At 36.1% G+C, this 15,127-nt stretch overlaps 1 protein-coding gene across 1 annotated transcript in view; it reads right to left on the reverse strand.

Moving 5' to 3' along the window:
* Positions 1 to 15,127, reverse strand: part of ITGA2 (integrin subunit alpha 2) — a 148,489-nt gene that overhangs the window by 113,768 nt on the left and 19,594 nt on the right. Inside the window, exon 2 of the mRNA XM_027863389.1 lies at positions 11,752 to 11,869. Within this exon, the coding sequence (XP_027719190.1) occupies positions 11,752 to 11,869 (118 nt within the window). The remainder of the gene's footprint in view (positions 1 to 11,751; positions 11,870 to 15,127) is intronic.

The following is a 15,127-nucleotide window of genomic DNA, read 5'->3' on the forward strand; positions in this document are numbered from 1 at the left end:
TCAGACCAAAAACTTGACACTTACTAGCTGTGTGACTCTGGACAAGTCACTTAACCCCAACTACCTAAAAATAAATAAATAAATATACTATAACTAAAAACTCATGAAGGAACATGGCCATTATTAGACTGGGAGCTCGATGAGAGCAAAATTCATTTTTGGGGCCTTTCTTTGTATCCCCAGTGCTTAGCACAGTGCCTGGTGCATAGTAGGTGCTTAATAGATGCTTACTGACTGGCCTTTGAGGAAGGAGAATTGCTATTGGTAGCCCTGTCCTTGCCCAAATCTGAGACAGACACCATCCAAAGTGGTGCAACTTGAAAAGCTCCAAATTCATATAAAAATTTAAGTGGAAAGTGGGAGATAAGGGAGTCCTCCAGAGGACCTGACATCCCCTTCACCCCAACCCCACACAATACCCCAAAATGATCTGATGTGGTTACAACCTTGGTAAGGATTGTGTGACCATTTCTTTTGTGTTAATACCCCAGACCTACTGAAAACCTACTCAATCCAAACTATAATGTTCTATTAGAGTGATAGTTAAAATACAGTAATAACTGAAAAATTGATTTCTTGAATTCTTTAATGTTGTCATATTCAATTTGGACCTGGGGATAGGTATAAAAAAAACAGAGTTGACTGGGTTATACGGTCCACTTATGCTCTAACTCTAGTACCATCACATAGAAAGAGATAATTAATTTCTTGAATCCTATCAAGAATAACAATAACAACTATTATTGCTCCCTTGTACAAGCCTTTAAATGTATTCTTCAAAAGATGATTTACCTCCACAAAACAATATTAGAATAAATTCAAAAGATTGGAGGAAAATGTAAAATATCTAGCATAAAAACAATTGACCTGGAAAACAAATTGATTGAGGAGAGACAATTTAAGAATCACTTGCCTCCATGAAAATCATGATTTAAAAAAAAAACACCCAAATATCACATTTTAAAAAGTTATAAATGAAAACTTCCCAGAATTGCCAGAACCACTGATCAAAGTCAAAATAGAAAGAATCCAGAGTCAACTCTGGTGAGGGATGGGGGTGAGGCAGAGAAAACCACAGGGAAAAAAAATCTTGAGGTCCCAAGTCAAAGAAAAACACTACAAAAAGCCAGAAAGAAAAATTCAAATACCCAAGGAATTACAATCAGGATCACATAAAATGTCACCCTTTGACCCGGCATACTACTTTCAGGTATATAATCCAAATAGATAAATGAAAGAGGGAAAGGATCAACAAGTACAAAATATTTATATCAATATTTTGTTGTTATTGTTGTTGTAGCAAAGAACTTGAAGTGCATAGCCATCAATTTGGGAATGGTTGAACAAATTATGTTATATACACTGAGAAATGACACAAAGAATAGATTCAGATAAATTCAGGAAGACTTATATGATTGACAGAGAGTCAAATGAGCAGAAGAAATAGAATCATTCATATAACAAGTGCAGAACTGCAAAGAAAAATAACTGAAAGATAAAAAACTTTCATCAATGCAAAGATCAACTATGACTCAGACCGACCACCAATGATGAAGCATGCTACCCATCTCTTTACAAACAGCCCTGAGGAACAGCCCTGAAATGCTCATCTCATCAGTAACCTCTGCCCCCAGGTCCCTTCCTCCTAGGGAGCTCCTCTTAGAACTTCAATTTAAGGAGAATCTCAGGCCAGTCATCTCTTCATTTAACACCTCTGGACTTCTCCAACACGCTCCACTCTGCACACTGGGTATCTTCTCTTCCCCCCACTTCTGTATGTAGTCTTCTCCCATTAGACTGTAAGCTCCTTAAGGGCAGAGGCTGTCTTTCTCTTTTGTATTTGTATTCCCAGAATAGTGCCTAGCACATGCTTAGTAAATGTTTTTTGGTTGACTGAGCAATGGATAGAAGGAAGGAAGGAAAAAAGCAAGGATGGAAGGAAGGAAGGAAAGAAAGAAACAGTTCTTAAATGCGTACTATGTGCCAGGCAATATGCTAAGCATTGGGGATACAAGTAAAAAGAAGGATAGCCTCTATTGGTTAGTTTTGCTGATGTTTTTTCTTCTTTATTATAAGGAAAAGGAAGGAGAGAAGTATACACTGGGAAACATAGGTCACATGAAAACAACGAATATTAACAAAAATTTATTTTAAAAAATAAAAATGGAATAAAAAAGAAAACATCTTACAGCAACACTTTCACAGTGATTAATAGGGGAATATAATATTTCAAAGGCTGAAGGAGTAAGAGACCTGTATGGAAACTGGGCAGAGGGAACATGTGCATTCACTAACTTTCAGACATCTTGAACTAGATGTCCAATTGATATTTAAAATCAACATGCCCAAAATGGAACTATTTTTTTTTTACCTCTAAACCCTCCCCCCTCCTACCTTCCCTATTACTTGCAGAGAGAAACACCATCTTCCCAGTCCCTGAGGCTTACAACCTAGGAGTCATCTTGGAATCCTTATTATTCCTCACTCACCATATCCAAGCTGTTGCCAAGACCTGGAAATTTCACCCCTGCAACATCTTTCAAATATACCCCTTTCTCTCCTCTAACACTGTCACCACTCCAGTGAAGGACCTCATCACTTCATGCCTGGACTATCACAACAGCCTGCTGGGGCATCAGCCAGCATTAAGTCTCTCCTCAATCTAATCCATCCTCCTCCATTCAGCCACCAAAGTGATTTTCCTAAATCAAAGATCCAATCATGTTACCACTGCTATTCAATAAACTCCAATGGCTCCCTATCACCACAGGGTCAAATACAAAATGTTCTATTTGGTATTCAAAGCCCTTCATAACCTAGCCCTCTGCTACCTTTCCAGTCTTCTTACACCTTATTCCTTTACATGTACTCCTCTATACAGTGATACTGGCCTCCTGGCTGTTCCATGAACATGACACTGCATCTTTTGCCTCTGGACATTTTGCCCTGCTGTTCCCCATGCCAAGAATGCTCTCCCTCTTCCACTTTGCCAACTGACTCCCTGGCTTCCTTTAAATTCCAACTAAAATCCCATCTTCTACTGGAAGCCTTCTCCAACTCCTCTTAATTCTAATGATTCTCCACTGCTAATTATTTCCAATTTATCTCACATATTGCTTACTTTGTATATATTTGTTTGCATATTGTCTCCCTCGTTATGTTATGAGTTCCTTGAGGGCAGGAACTATCTTTTGCCTTTTTGTATCCCCGGCACTTAGCAAAGCTTCTGGCATATAGGAAGTGCTTAATAAATATTTATTAATTGATTGATTAAGGCAAAGAAAGAAAATAAAATTAACAGTTGAAAAAAAGAGCTGTACCTGACCTTAAATTGTATTATAAAGCAACAATCACCAAAACTACTTGGTACTGGCTAAGAAATAGAGTGGTGGATCAGTGGTTAGATATGCAAGACACAACAGTCAATGACTATACTAATCTACTATTTGATAAATCCAAATACTCCAGCTTCTGGGATAAGAAATAACTATTTAGCAAAAACTGCTGGGAAAACTAGAAAAATGTATGGCAGAAACTGGGCATAGACCAACATCTTACACCCTATACCAAGATAAAGTTAAAATGGATACACAATTTAGATATAAAGACTGATACTATAAGCTAGAAGAGCAAGGAATAGTTTACCTCTCAGATCTATGGAGAAGGGAAAAATTTATGACCAAACAAGAGATAGAGAACATTATGAAATGCAAAATGGACAGTTTTGATTACATTAAATTGAAGAGTTTTTGCACAAAGTCAATGCATCCAAGATTATGAGGGAAGCAGAAAACTGAGAATTTTTATAACCAGTGTCCCTGATAAAGGCCTCATTTCTAAAATATATAGAGAACTGAGTCAAATTTATAAGAATGCAAGTCATTCCCCAATTGATAAACGGTCAAAGTTTATGAACAGGCAGTTCTCAGAGGAAGAAACTAAAGCTATCTATAGTCATATGAAAAAATGTTATGTCACTATTGATTAGAGAAATGCAAATCAAAACGACTCTGAGGTACCACATCACACCTATCAGATTGGCTAACATGACGAAACAGGACAATGATAAATGTTGGAGAAGATGTGGGAAAATTGGAACACTAATACATTGTTGGTAAAGTTGTGAAATGATCCAGCCATTTTGGAGAGCAATTTGGAACCATGCCCAAAGGGCTATAAAATTGTTCATACCCTTTGACCCAACAATACCACTTCTAGGTCTATATCCCAAAGAGAACATACAAATGGGGAAAAGGACTCACATGTACAAAAATATTTACAGCTGTCCTTTTTGTGGTGGCAAAGAATTGGAAATTGAGGGGATGCCCACCAATTGGGGAATGACTGAACAAGTGGTGTACAAATGTAATGGAATACTATCGTGGTATAAGAAATGATGAACAGGCACACTTCAAAAAAAATCTTAGAAAGACTTATATGAACTGATGCAGAATGAAATGAGCAGAACCAAGAGAACATTGTACACAGTAACAGCCACATTATGGAATGACTGACTTTGATAGACTTCTTCACAGCAATGCAAGAATCTAAGACAACTCCAAAAGATTCATGATGGAAATTGCTATCTACACCCAGAAAAAGAAATATGGAGTCTGAATGCAGATGGAAGCAGTCTATCTGCTCTCCTTTTCTTTTGTTGTTTTGTTTTATTGCTTCATTCTCATGGTTCCTTCCATTAGTTCCAATTGTTCTTTACATCATGACTAATGGGAAAATATGCTTAACATAAATGTATATGTAGGGCCTATATCAGATTGTACACTGTCTCGGGGTGGAGGGAGCGGGGGAGAAGTGGGAGAGGGAGAAAATATAAAGCTCAAAATCTTATGGAAGTAAATGTTGAAATGTAAAAATAAATAAATTAAAATAAACAGAAAAACAGTTGAAGAAAGAAGAAAAGAAAGGAGGAAAGAATAAGGGAAGAAGGATGAGAAGAATATCAGAAGCTAATGAACAGAGAAAGTGGCAAATTTTTTAAAAAGTAACGTCTAAAGAAAATAAGTCAACATTCCATTTTTATTCATAGAATTTATAATAGAAAACAGTGAAACAACCATTGTGTGCCCAGATTTAAGTTAATAAGTATCTCAAGGATGGTTAATGTTCACAGAGTCCCTCCCCATATCTACTACTTTCCCAGCTAACATGAGGATAAAAGGACCATAAATTAAGAGTGGAGGATGGCCCAGTGCCAGCAATCCAAACAAATGGTCTTATATTTTAAAGTTTGTGGTTGTTTTCCTTCAGTATCAACAATATGAAGACTGTGTCTCCTAATCCAAGTCCATTAATAGTTTAATAATAAATTCTGTTGACACAAGTATTTTTAAACAAAAAATCCCCTTTGTTAATTAGGGGATGTTCTGATACAATGAAACTTCAATGAACCAACAGTAGAGTGACTTGCACATAGTAGGCACTTAATTAGATATCTGCTAGAATTTGTTGAACTCAGAAAATGGGCTTTGTGGTGAACCTTTTAAGAATCACAGTCATTTAAAATCAAACTTTGTATGTAAAAAATTTTTTTTCTGAAATATATTGATTCACTTTTAGACACAGAAAGTACAGAATAATAACACAGCTGATTTTTATTTGTTGATTGAGGACTCTTGTTCAGGTGCAGTTTTGCTTACATGGCTTCTTTGGTCCTGCTAACTGGTATTCTATATGAGGTGATCAGGGTCTGAATCATGGAACTAGCAGCATGAGTGGAAACAAAAGGACAGTTGTAAGGAGGCAGAACTGGAGGCAGAACTAACAAAACTTGGCAATTGACTGGACATTGGGTTGAGGAAAAAGAGAGTCAGAAATAACTCTCAGGTTATTAAACCCAATGGCAGTGCTCTTAAGAAAAAATAGAAATGTTTGGAGGATGAAAAAGTGTATGGGAAAGATAATGATTTCCATTTCAGACATGTTAAAATTGAAATGCTGATGGAACATCCAGGTAAATGTCCAGTTTAGTTAATATTTAATAAATAGTTTCTGATCAATTGTTTTATTGAAAGCATAATACAAAGAATAATGAGAGAGGTTTAGAAGGTAATTGTAAAGTTTGGCATGTAATTTAGGTTTTCCATCTAAAATAGTATAGAAATCCATCTGATGTTCAGAGAGTATTAAAGAGTTTAAAGATGTCTTAATACCTTAATTAATGAAAAAGATATATTTCAACAGTACACTTTGTCAGAAGCATCATAACCATAGGTAGACACTATATAGCAGGGATTTGGTCCAGTACCTTGGACAAGAAAGGTTATATGTGAAAAAAAATCATCAAATTCTAAGTAAAATAAGTTCACATGAAAATAAAATATTAATTTGGGAGTCTTAAGGCATAAGAATAGGAAATGATTGATCTTACAACAGAAAAAGATCAGCACATATATTGGCATTGTGGGAGTTAATTTAATACCTTATAAATATAGGAAACCCCTTCTTTGCAAAGATGGATAACTATGGGTATGTAACTGCATATATTGTCAGACTTGGTAGATGAGTTGGTTAGTTTGGGTGCACTGGTAAGGAAGGTTTGTTTGGTCCACAGAGAGGGTACGAGGGGTTCTAAGTACTGAAAAACATTTCCTAACTCTTCCTAGACTATTCCAGAAGCCTAAGTTACAATATTAATCTCCTTCCCCTCAAAAGAAAACACACAGTAAGGATCATTAACCATCTTTTTTGTCCTATTCTCTTCCAGACCTCCTTAAAAGATCTAATTCAGGTTCATGTTTCAGGTCAGATTAGTAGGCCAATGATACCTTTATAAAAAGTATTCCCATTTGCTTGCTGATCCAAATTGCTTGAATAATGGGAAAAGCCTTTCATTTCACAATTAGATAAAAAGTATGACATTTAAATGCATACTTTAAGTAGCAATGATATAACTGAGATTCAATGAAAGTAGTCAGTCAGACTAGATTAAGTGGTACCAGACGTCTTCCTGTTTTGATAAGGTAGAGGAGAAGGAAGACAACAAGAGCATACTGACTGAAAAAGGACTGGGGTGGGGTGGGGAGTCATCATTAGTCAGGAATAGAGGAAGAGTATAAAGACAGGAGGCTGAAGAGGAAGAAGATTCTTTTTTTCTGTTTTTTTTTTGTCTGTTTACTTTCAACTAGGAGGGGGACAACTAGAAGTTGTTTGGTTACATTCTTGTCATGCAGCTGCAAATATAGGCAAGTCAGTTCTGCATGATACATAGTGGTTTTTTTTTCTTAAAAGGTAAAGGTGATGTAAAAAAAATGTCAATATATTTTTAAATTAAAAAAAAACAACACAGGAAAAACTCAATATTTCAAAATCCAGTCTCCTGAAGTTAAAATGATAGTACTAAAGTCTAAGAACAATGACAAAACATTCTTCTTATCTTTCTATTATCATTTAATCCAGTTATAATATTTTAAGAGGATGAGGGTTCGTTCTCAATATCAATTCTTTCTCAACTGTGTAAAACAGACCTGTGCTACTATATTATCAATTATATAGGGTGGATGAATAAGCACAAAAGCCTATTTTGAACCAGAGAGTCTCAATTATATTTAGTCAAGATACAAGACTGCTAGGACCAAGGAACAGAATGCCATTTACTAAACTTGGAAAGGAATTGGGATTATGCATTTCCCTATCAGATTAGCATGTGTTTCCAATGTGATTCTGGAAGATTTAAGATGAAACATCTTATCCACTTCCAGAAAGAGAGGTGATAGACTCAGAATGAAGACAACCACAGTAAACTTGCAGAGGAATCAAACCCTTGTGAAAGTATTCCTATACATAACATCCATCTCCCATCTTGGTGCCTGTTCTCCATGCCTAGTATGCACTCTCTGTTTACTTCTGCCTTGCAAAAATCCTAGATTCCTTTAAGACTCAATCCATGTGCCACTTCCACAAAGGACTATCCTGACCTCCCCAAGAAATTACTTTGAATTTCTCTGTTATCTTTTTTCAATCAAAATATGAACTTGAGGATCTTGTGTCTTATGTCTACCTATTAACATACGCGTTGTCTTCTCCACTAGAATGTAGGCACCTTGAGGGCAGGGCACTATTTTTGCCTCCCTAGAGTTTAGCACAGTGCCTGGAACATTAGTAAGTGATTAATAGTGATTAATAAGTGCTTGTTGATTGATATCCCACCATGAAAACACCATCATGTTTTAGAATATGCCCATGCTCTGCCCCTGTAATGTCATATAAATTTACAAAGAGTTTTCCTCTTAATGGGCTACTCATCATATTTTACATTTATGCTTTTTGTTTTACATCACATTTATTCTCAAATATATCCTTCCTCCAGTGGAAAAGGCACTGGATCTACCTTACAGTCAGAGACCTTGAGTTCACATCTCAACTGTGACACCAACTAGCTCTGTTACCTTAAGGAAGTTACTTAGCCTATCTGGCTTCAGTTTCCTAATACGTAAAATAAAGGGGTTGGACTAGGTTCTGAGTCCCTTCTAGGCAGAAGGAAAGAGCCTAGTACTCCTTCAACTATACCATTCTTTCTCCCCTATTCTTCGTTAGGAGATCAAGGACAGCCCCTGCTATCTCATTTACACTACCAATTTGTTTAGCAAACTCTTTTCTTCAGCAAAGCTCTGGTTAAATGAGCCCAAGTTCCAAAAACAAAGTTTTAGTATAATAGGATCCTTGTCAGTGAAGAAGGTCACTGGTCTTCAAAGTAAATTGGATTCCAAGCTTGATCATTTAAGGAATTTTCACAAATAAGACTTGATAAGAGAGGTCATCTCCATAATGATGAATTCAGGTTTTGTGTGGATTACAAATTGATGCAACACTATTGATTAACCCATACTTCTTGGAGTTATCTAAGATTTTAGCAACCACATGAAAGTGTGGTTACTTTTACTTCTAATCCTAAAATTAGATCTCTCCATGACAAGACATAAACATTCAAGAATTTTGAGCAGGCAATGTCATTGTAATTATCATTGTAATTGAATTGGCATTACAGTCAAAGACTCCACTATTTAAAGCTGAGTAAACTGCAGCAAGTGAACCATCCTTTAAATCCTACTCCCTAACCACAGTATTAGGGCATCTACTTTACATTTCAAATTAGTAGATTCAATAGAAATCTTACATGAATGACTTTCAGGATATTTTTTAATGGAAAATGTAAGCCACTAAATAGTGAAATGTATTTCCACCCATACAGGACCCTCAATACTCAAATGAATCTGATCTAATTAATTTGAGAGTTCTCTTCAAAGATGAAGTTTTCAACTCATCCATGACTGCCTATCCTGTGCATCTCATCCATGAGTTTCCAGACTTCACCACAAGGGATCTAACCATTTACTATGCTACAGACCTTCCTTGATTCCTCCTGACCCCAACAGGGTACCGCCAAAGTTCTCTGGTCATCCACCTGTCATCTTCTCTTTTTATCTTACAGTTCCTTGACAACATTCTTTTATCCTGCTCTTCAGGATTACTTGTTGGTTTTTAACATGTTATAGCCACTCATACCCATTACACAGCTTTCTATTGCCCTATATGCTCGTTTTTAGTTCCTCAGAAACATAGGTGCTCCAGATCTCACTGACATACAGCAACATACACTTCTAAAATGTTTGTATTAAAAAAGATGGGCTTTTGCTGTTAGGAGAAGCTTGGGGGGGGGGGGGGGGGCGGTCAGTAAAAGTGCTTTATAATTTCCCAAAAGCAATCCTGACCACTCTCCACCTGCTTTTCCACTCTGGGCCAGGCTCAATATCTACCTCTACTATGCCCAAGACACATATAGCTATATATCTGTAAATACAGATATATAGATATATAGTTGTTGGAAAATGTTCTATAGAGTATTTAGATGCATGTTGAAATCTAAGCAATACACATTCTTCATCCATTTAGGACTTGCTCTATGGATGTCAGGCCAAACTCCTCTGAAAAAGCTTTCCTAGAAGGCTTGGCACTGTTCTGGGGCTTGATGAAATCGGCAAAATGTCACCTGAAAACAGAAGCACCTGGAGGATCTCACCATCTACAGGGAGTCAGTCCTCTTCTCACCCCAGCCTTTACACTAATTCTCCATCACATTGGTGGACATTTAGTCAATGTGTTGTTATTATTGTTTAGTCATTCAATCATATCTGACCCTGTGATCCCATTTGGAGTTTTCTTGGCAAAGATACTGGAGTGCTTTGCCATTTCCTTCTCCAGCTCATTATACAGATGAAGAAATTGAGGCAAACAGGGTTACGTGACTTGCCCAGGGTCACACAATGAGTGTCTGAGGTCAGATCTGAACTGACTCCAGGGCCAGTGTTATATCCATTGTGCCACCCATTTGCACCTTTGGTGAGTGTATATCTCCCTGTTTTATGCCTTGCCTGATGTTTATTAACAAGGGGAATCCTAAACAGGGTTATTTCTTTTGTTACATTTTCTGAGGAATACTGAATGATCTTAATATATGGATGGAAGACATCTTATTGTAAAAGAGCTTGTAAGGTAGTATTTTGTTCTTCCAAGTCAAATGATTTTTCACGCCCAACAAACAATCATCACAATGGTATCTTATATTCTCTAAAGGGCAGAGGGATAAAAGAGAAGTAATTTCTGTCCTTTCCTGTTAAGTTGTTTGCTATAAGAAGGAGAGAGGTCCTTATTTTATTTATGTAACTCTCACCCAAAGAAACTACTACATACTTGGAGCGCAGGAAGAAACTTTGTGGTTCATTGGAAGGAGGGCCTCTTTGCAACATTTTTCATGGGTACACTAGGACTTAGATTTATACCACTGGTCTTTAATATTCATCCCAAAATTACAATTGAGCAAGGTACTGTGTGAGTGAAAGTGGTAAATGGGGAACATATGTAAGTATAACCAGAGAGAATCTGAAGAGGGAAGGGGGAAAAAAAGAGCATTTATATGGTACCTACTATGTGCCAGGCACTGTGCTAAGCATTTTTTACAAATACCATTTCATTTGATCCTCATAACAACCTTGTGAGGCAGGTACTATTAACTCCAATTTGCAGTTGAGCGAACTGAGGCAAACAGGGTTAAGTGACTTGACCGGAGTCATACAGCTAGTAAGTGTCTGAGATTATATTTGAACACAGGTCTTCCTGACTCTAGGCCCAGTGTTCCATCTATTGCCTCCCACCAGTTAGTATTCTACCACATACAAAAGGATCAACTGGACTCAGCATTCCAGGAGTGCTGCCTCTCAAGATTTTCTTTTCAATGGTCAGATAAAAAAAAACAAATAAACAAAAAACTTTAAGATGTCATCAGAACATCAACTGCCAGAAGAAGAAACAGGAAACATCACAATATACACATTATCCCTACCCTTCAAGTGGTCAAATGTTTTAACTATTACAAACTTACCATTGCAATTATTGGAAGATTCTCAATTCAGATTTTATTTTGATATCAGATTATTTTGATATCAAACATCAAATGGTTTACATTTACATAGGCTTTAATATTTGCAAAGCATTTTACATACATTATCCCATCTGAAAAGTCAACATTGAAACTCTCCTGTTAATGGGACTTTTTTTAACCCACAAAAGAAATTATAGTGTTCAAATTTTATATCATACCTATTTACCAAAATGAGTCAATGATCTAAGTAAGACAGAAATGGAAGGGTAACAATCTTAATAAACTGTACGTATGTGAATGAGGTCATTTATCTGAATTTTTTAACTGCAATCACAAAATAATTAACATTTTCTTACCAGTTGCCATTGGTATTTACAAACTGTTGTACTGCATATCCAAATTGCTCAGTTGAAGGACCATCAAATATTTTTGCTTCCAGGACACCAATGTTGTATGCAACACAATAATGAAGGACTATTAAAAGAAAGAAAAATAGATTGCTATAATTTGAAAATATGGATAGAATTTTGTGGCAGATTTTCTTCAACTTGTACAACTATAAAAGTTAATTAGAAAAAAACAGAATTTCTTCCTCACCAATATTCACTACCTTAAGTCAATAACCTCAAAAAGTGATCCTTCTTTATCCTCCAATGGGTCAGCAATTGCATATTCAGATTTTTGTCTGTTTGGGGGGAGGGAGGGCATGCCAGGCTTATGATTCATCAATGTAGAGAACTACCTGACTGGGAACCTCTGTCAACCATGCAGATCAGCAATTCATCTGTAACTTATGCTTTCACATAGTTGCCTGGGGTCATTGAGAGGTAGCAACATAACTTGTCCAGGATCACATAGTTTCTGTTTAAAAGGCAAGATCTGAACCTAAGTCTTAGGGACTTTTCAGGCTGTCTAGCTATCTACCCACTCCACTAAGTTGCCTCTCATTCTTTTTTGCTTTTCAGTATTAAGCCTGTGATTTATTTGCTACCAGACGGTCTCAGAGAGCTGCCTGAGCTGCCCTGCTGTAACCAAGGGAAGAAGGATGCAAAGAGACCTTTATATAATGATGTGGCAAACCTTAGGGGCAACCTTTCACAAGACAGTCATGAAAAGTTAAGAATGTTCACCAATGTAATAACTAATCCAGACTCTAAAAGACTGCTGATGAAGCATTTCTCCCATCCTTTGATACAGAGGTAATGGATTGTAAGTGCAGAATGAAATATACATTTCCAGACACAACCAATACAACTTAAATTTGTTTTGCTTAACTATACTTATTTGTTGAAATCAATGGATTTTATTTGTGGGAAGGAGAATTGGGGTGGGGGAGTAAGAAGGTAGTGATAATTATGCAAATAAGAGGAATAGGAAAAAAATGTCAATGAAGCATTTATAAAGTACACAGAAAGCAGATGGGAATTCAGTTGGGGATTCAGACAAACAGGGAAATTTTGATACTATCATGTTAAATATATACATACATAGGCATATTTTATTTGTATGCAAATATTTATGTTTTATATATACAATATATGTATGTACATATATTTATTTTTATGTGCATATTTATATGTAAAGGGAAGTTAGGTGGAACAGTGAGTAAGTGTGCCATGCCTGAAGTTAGGAAGATCATTTTCAGGAGTTCAAATCTGGCTTCAAACACTTATTAGCTGTTTGATCATGGGCAAGTCACTCAATGCTGTTTGCCTTACTTCCTCATCTGTAAAATAAGCTGGAAAAGCAAATGGCAAACCACTCCATTATCTTTGCCAAGAAAACTCCAAATGGAATCATGAAGAGTCAGACATGATTGAAATGACTGAACAACAACAAAAATGCATGTATGTATGTAGTACCTATTACATTCCAGGCACTGTGCTAAGCACTTTACAAATACTATTTCATTTGATCCTCAAAACAACTCAGGGAGGTAAGTACTATCATTATCCCCATTTTACAGATGAGGAAACTGAGGCAAACGCAGGTTAAATGACTTGTCCAGGGTCACACAGATAATAAGGATCTGGGGCTGGATCTGAACTCAAGTTTCTCTGATTCCAGAACACCACCACAACAAAGGTATTGTTTATAACCTTGAAGAAAACACTTTGAGTTAAATGGTAAAGTTGAAAGTCACATCAGAAGGGATTGAGAAGATTGCGAGGGGAGGAAGTATAGATAGCTTTTTCTAAAGTTGTAATAGGCTAAGTTTAATAAGACTCTACTGGCTGCCTTGTGAATTTTTAACACCAGTTTATTTGTGATAAAATGTAAGTGAATAGCTGTAAGCTTTGCAAAGATCAAAAAAGCACATTGTGTGTGTGTGTGTGTGTGTGTGTGTGTCTGTATCTGTGTCTGTGTGTAGTTTCTTAAATACAACGAGGTCAAAGTACTCCTATAGATTTCAATATAACTTGCTGCATCCAAAAATTAAAAATAAAATTAGTTATTTTCTTACAGTCAGTGACTTCTAGAGTACAGACTTTGTACTCCAGTACAAAATATAATTCTCTTGATTAGAACATTAGCCTATTTCCATCTTGAATTTCAAAGAGAGTTGTTTCCTAGATAGCAAAACACAAAGTAATTGTTACGAATATTTTTTCCTCATTTTTAACTTGGTGCTTGAGGTATTTAAATTACTCCCAGTCCTGAGATTCTTAGCTTCTCTTCAATGTGTCTGAGAGATCAGGCTGCTAGCTTTGATGGCTTTAGGAAATTTAGTGGTTTTAAGTTTCTATTTATAGAATTAATTCTATACTACACTGAAACCAAATTTTGAGATAGCTCTAAAGGGAAAACACCTTGGCACTAGGGTCGGGAGAAAGGAAGGATTTTTCTGGTTTCATTTAATTGTCCAAATTGAATGAAATATAGAAGAAAGGGAATATGGGGATGGGGGGGAGGAACCATACAACCCCTACCTGTAAATGCATAACATAAGAACATGAATTTTTCCATACTAGGTCATCCCAGTGGTTTAGTCCATTTGACACCAAAGAAACTAATGTATCCTTTAAAGGTTAAAAACAGATACTTTAATGTTACTTCTCAAAATAATATGGGTAATATGGGTAGACTTGTATGAACTGATTCAAAGTGAAGCGAGAAGAACCAGGAGAACAATTTAAATAATAATAATAATAATAATATTGTAAAGATAATGAAGTTCGAAAGACCTGATAACTCCGATCAACACAATAATCTACCCCAACTCCAAAAAGCTCATGATGAAACATTACTTACCTCCAGATAGATTCAGAATACAAATTAAAGGATATTTTCTTTTCTTTTCTTTCTTTTTTCTTTATTTGGGGGGGAGGGAGAGAACATGACTAATGCAAGAATTTGTTTTGCATGACTTCATCTTTATAATTTTATTTTTTTGTAATTTTATAATTTGTTTTTCTGGCCTCAATGGGTAGGGGAGGCAGAGGAGGGAAGGAAAGAATTCAGAACTGAAAATAAAATTTAATTAAAAAAATAATATTAGACAGACTGACAAACCTTATATGTACTTACAGAACTTCAAGAGAAAAGAAGCTACTTGATATTATTATTGGCATAAATGTTAAGATATCTAATATTTGACCTTGAAAGGAAATCAATGTGTTGAATTCACAGAAATCCTAGAATGTTGGAGCAATAAGATACCTTGGGGATCATTTGGTCCAGTCTCCTCATGTTATAGATGAAAAATGAAGGCATTAAGAAGTTTAGAGATTA

The sequence above is a fragment of the Vombatus ursinus genome, unplaced genomic scaffold, assembly GCF_900497805.2.
Source record: "Vombatus ursinus unplaced genomic scaffold, bare-nosed wombat genome assembly UNPS02014772.1, whole genome shotgun sequence".
NCBI lineage: Eukaryota > Metazoa > Chordata > Mammalia > Diprotodontia > Vombatidae > Vombatus > Vombatus ursinus.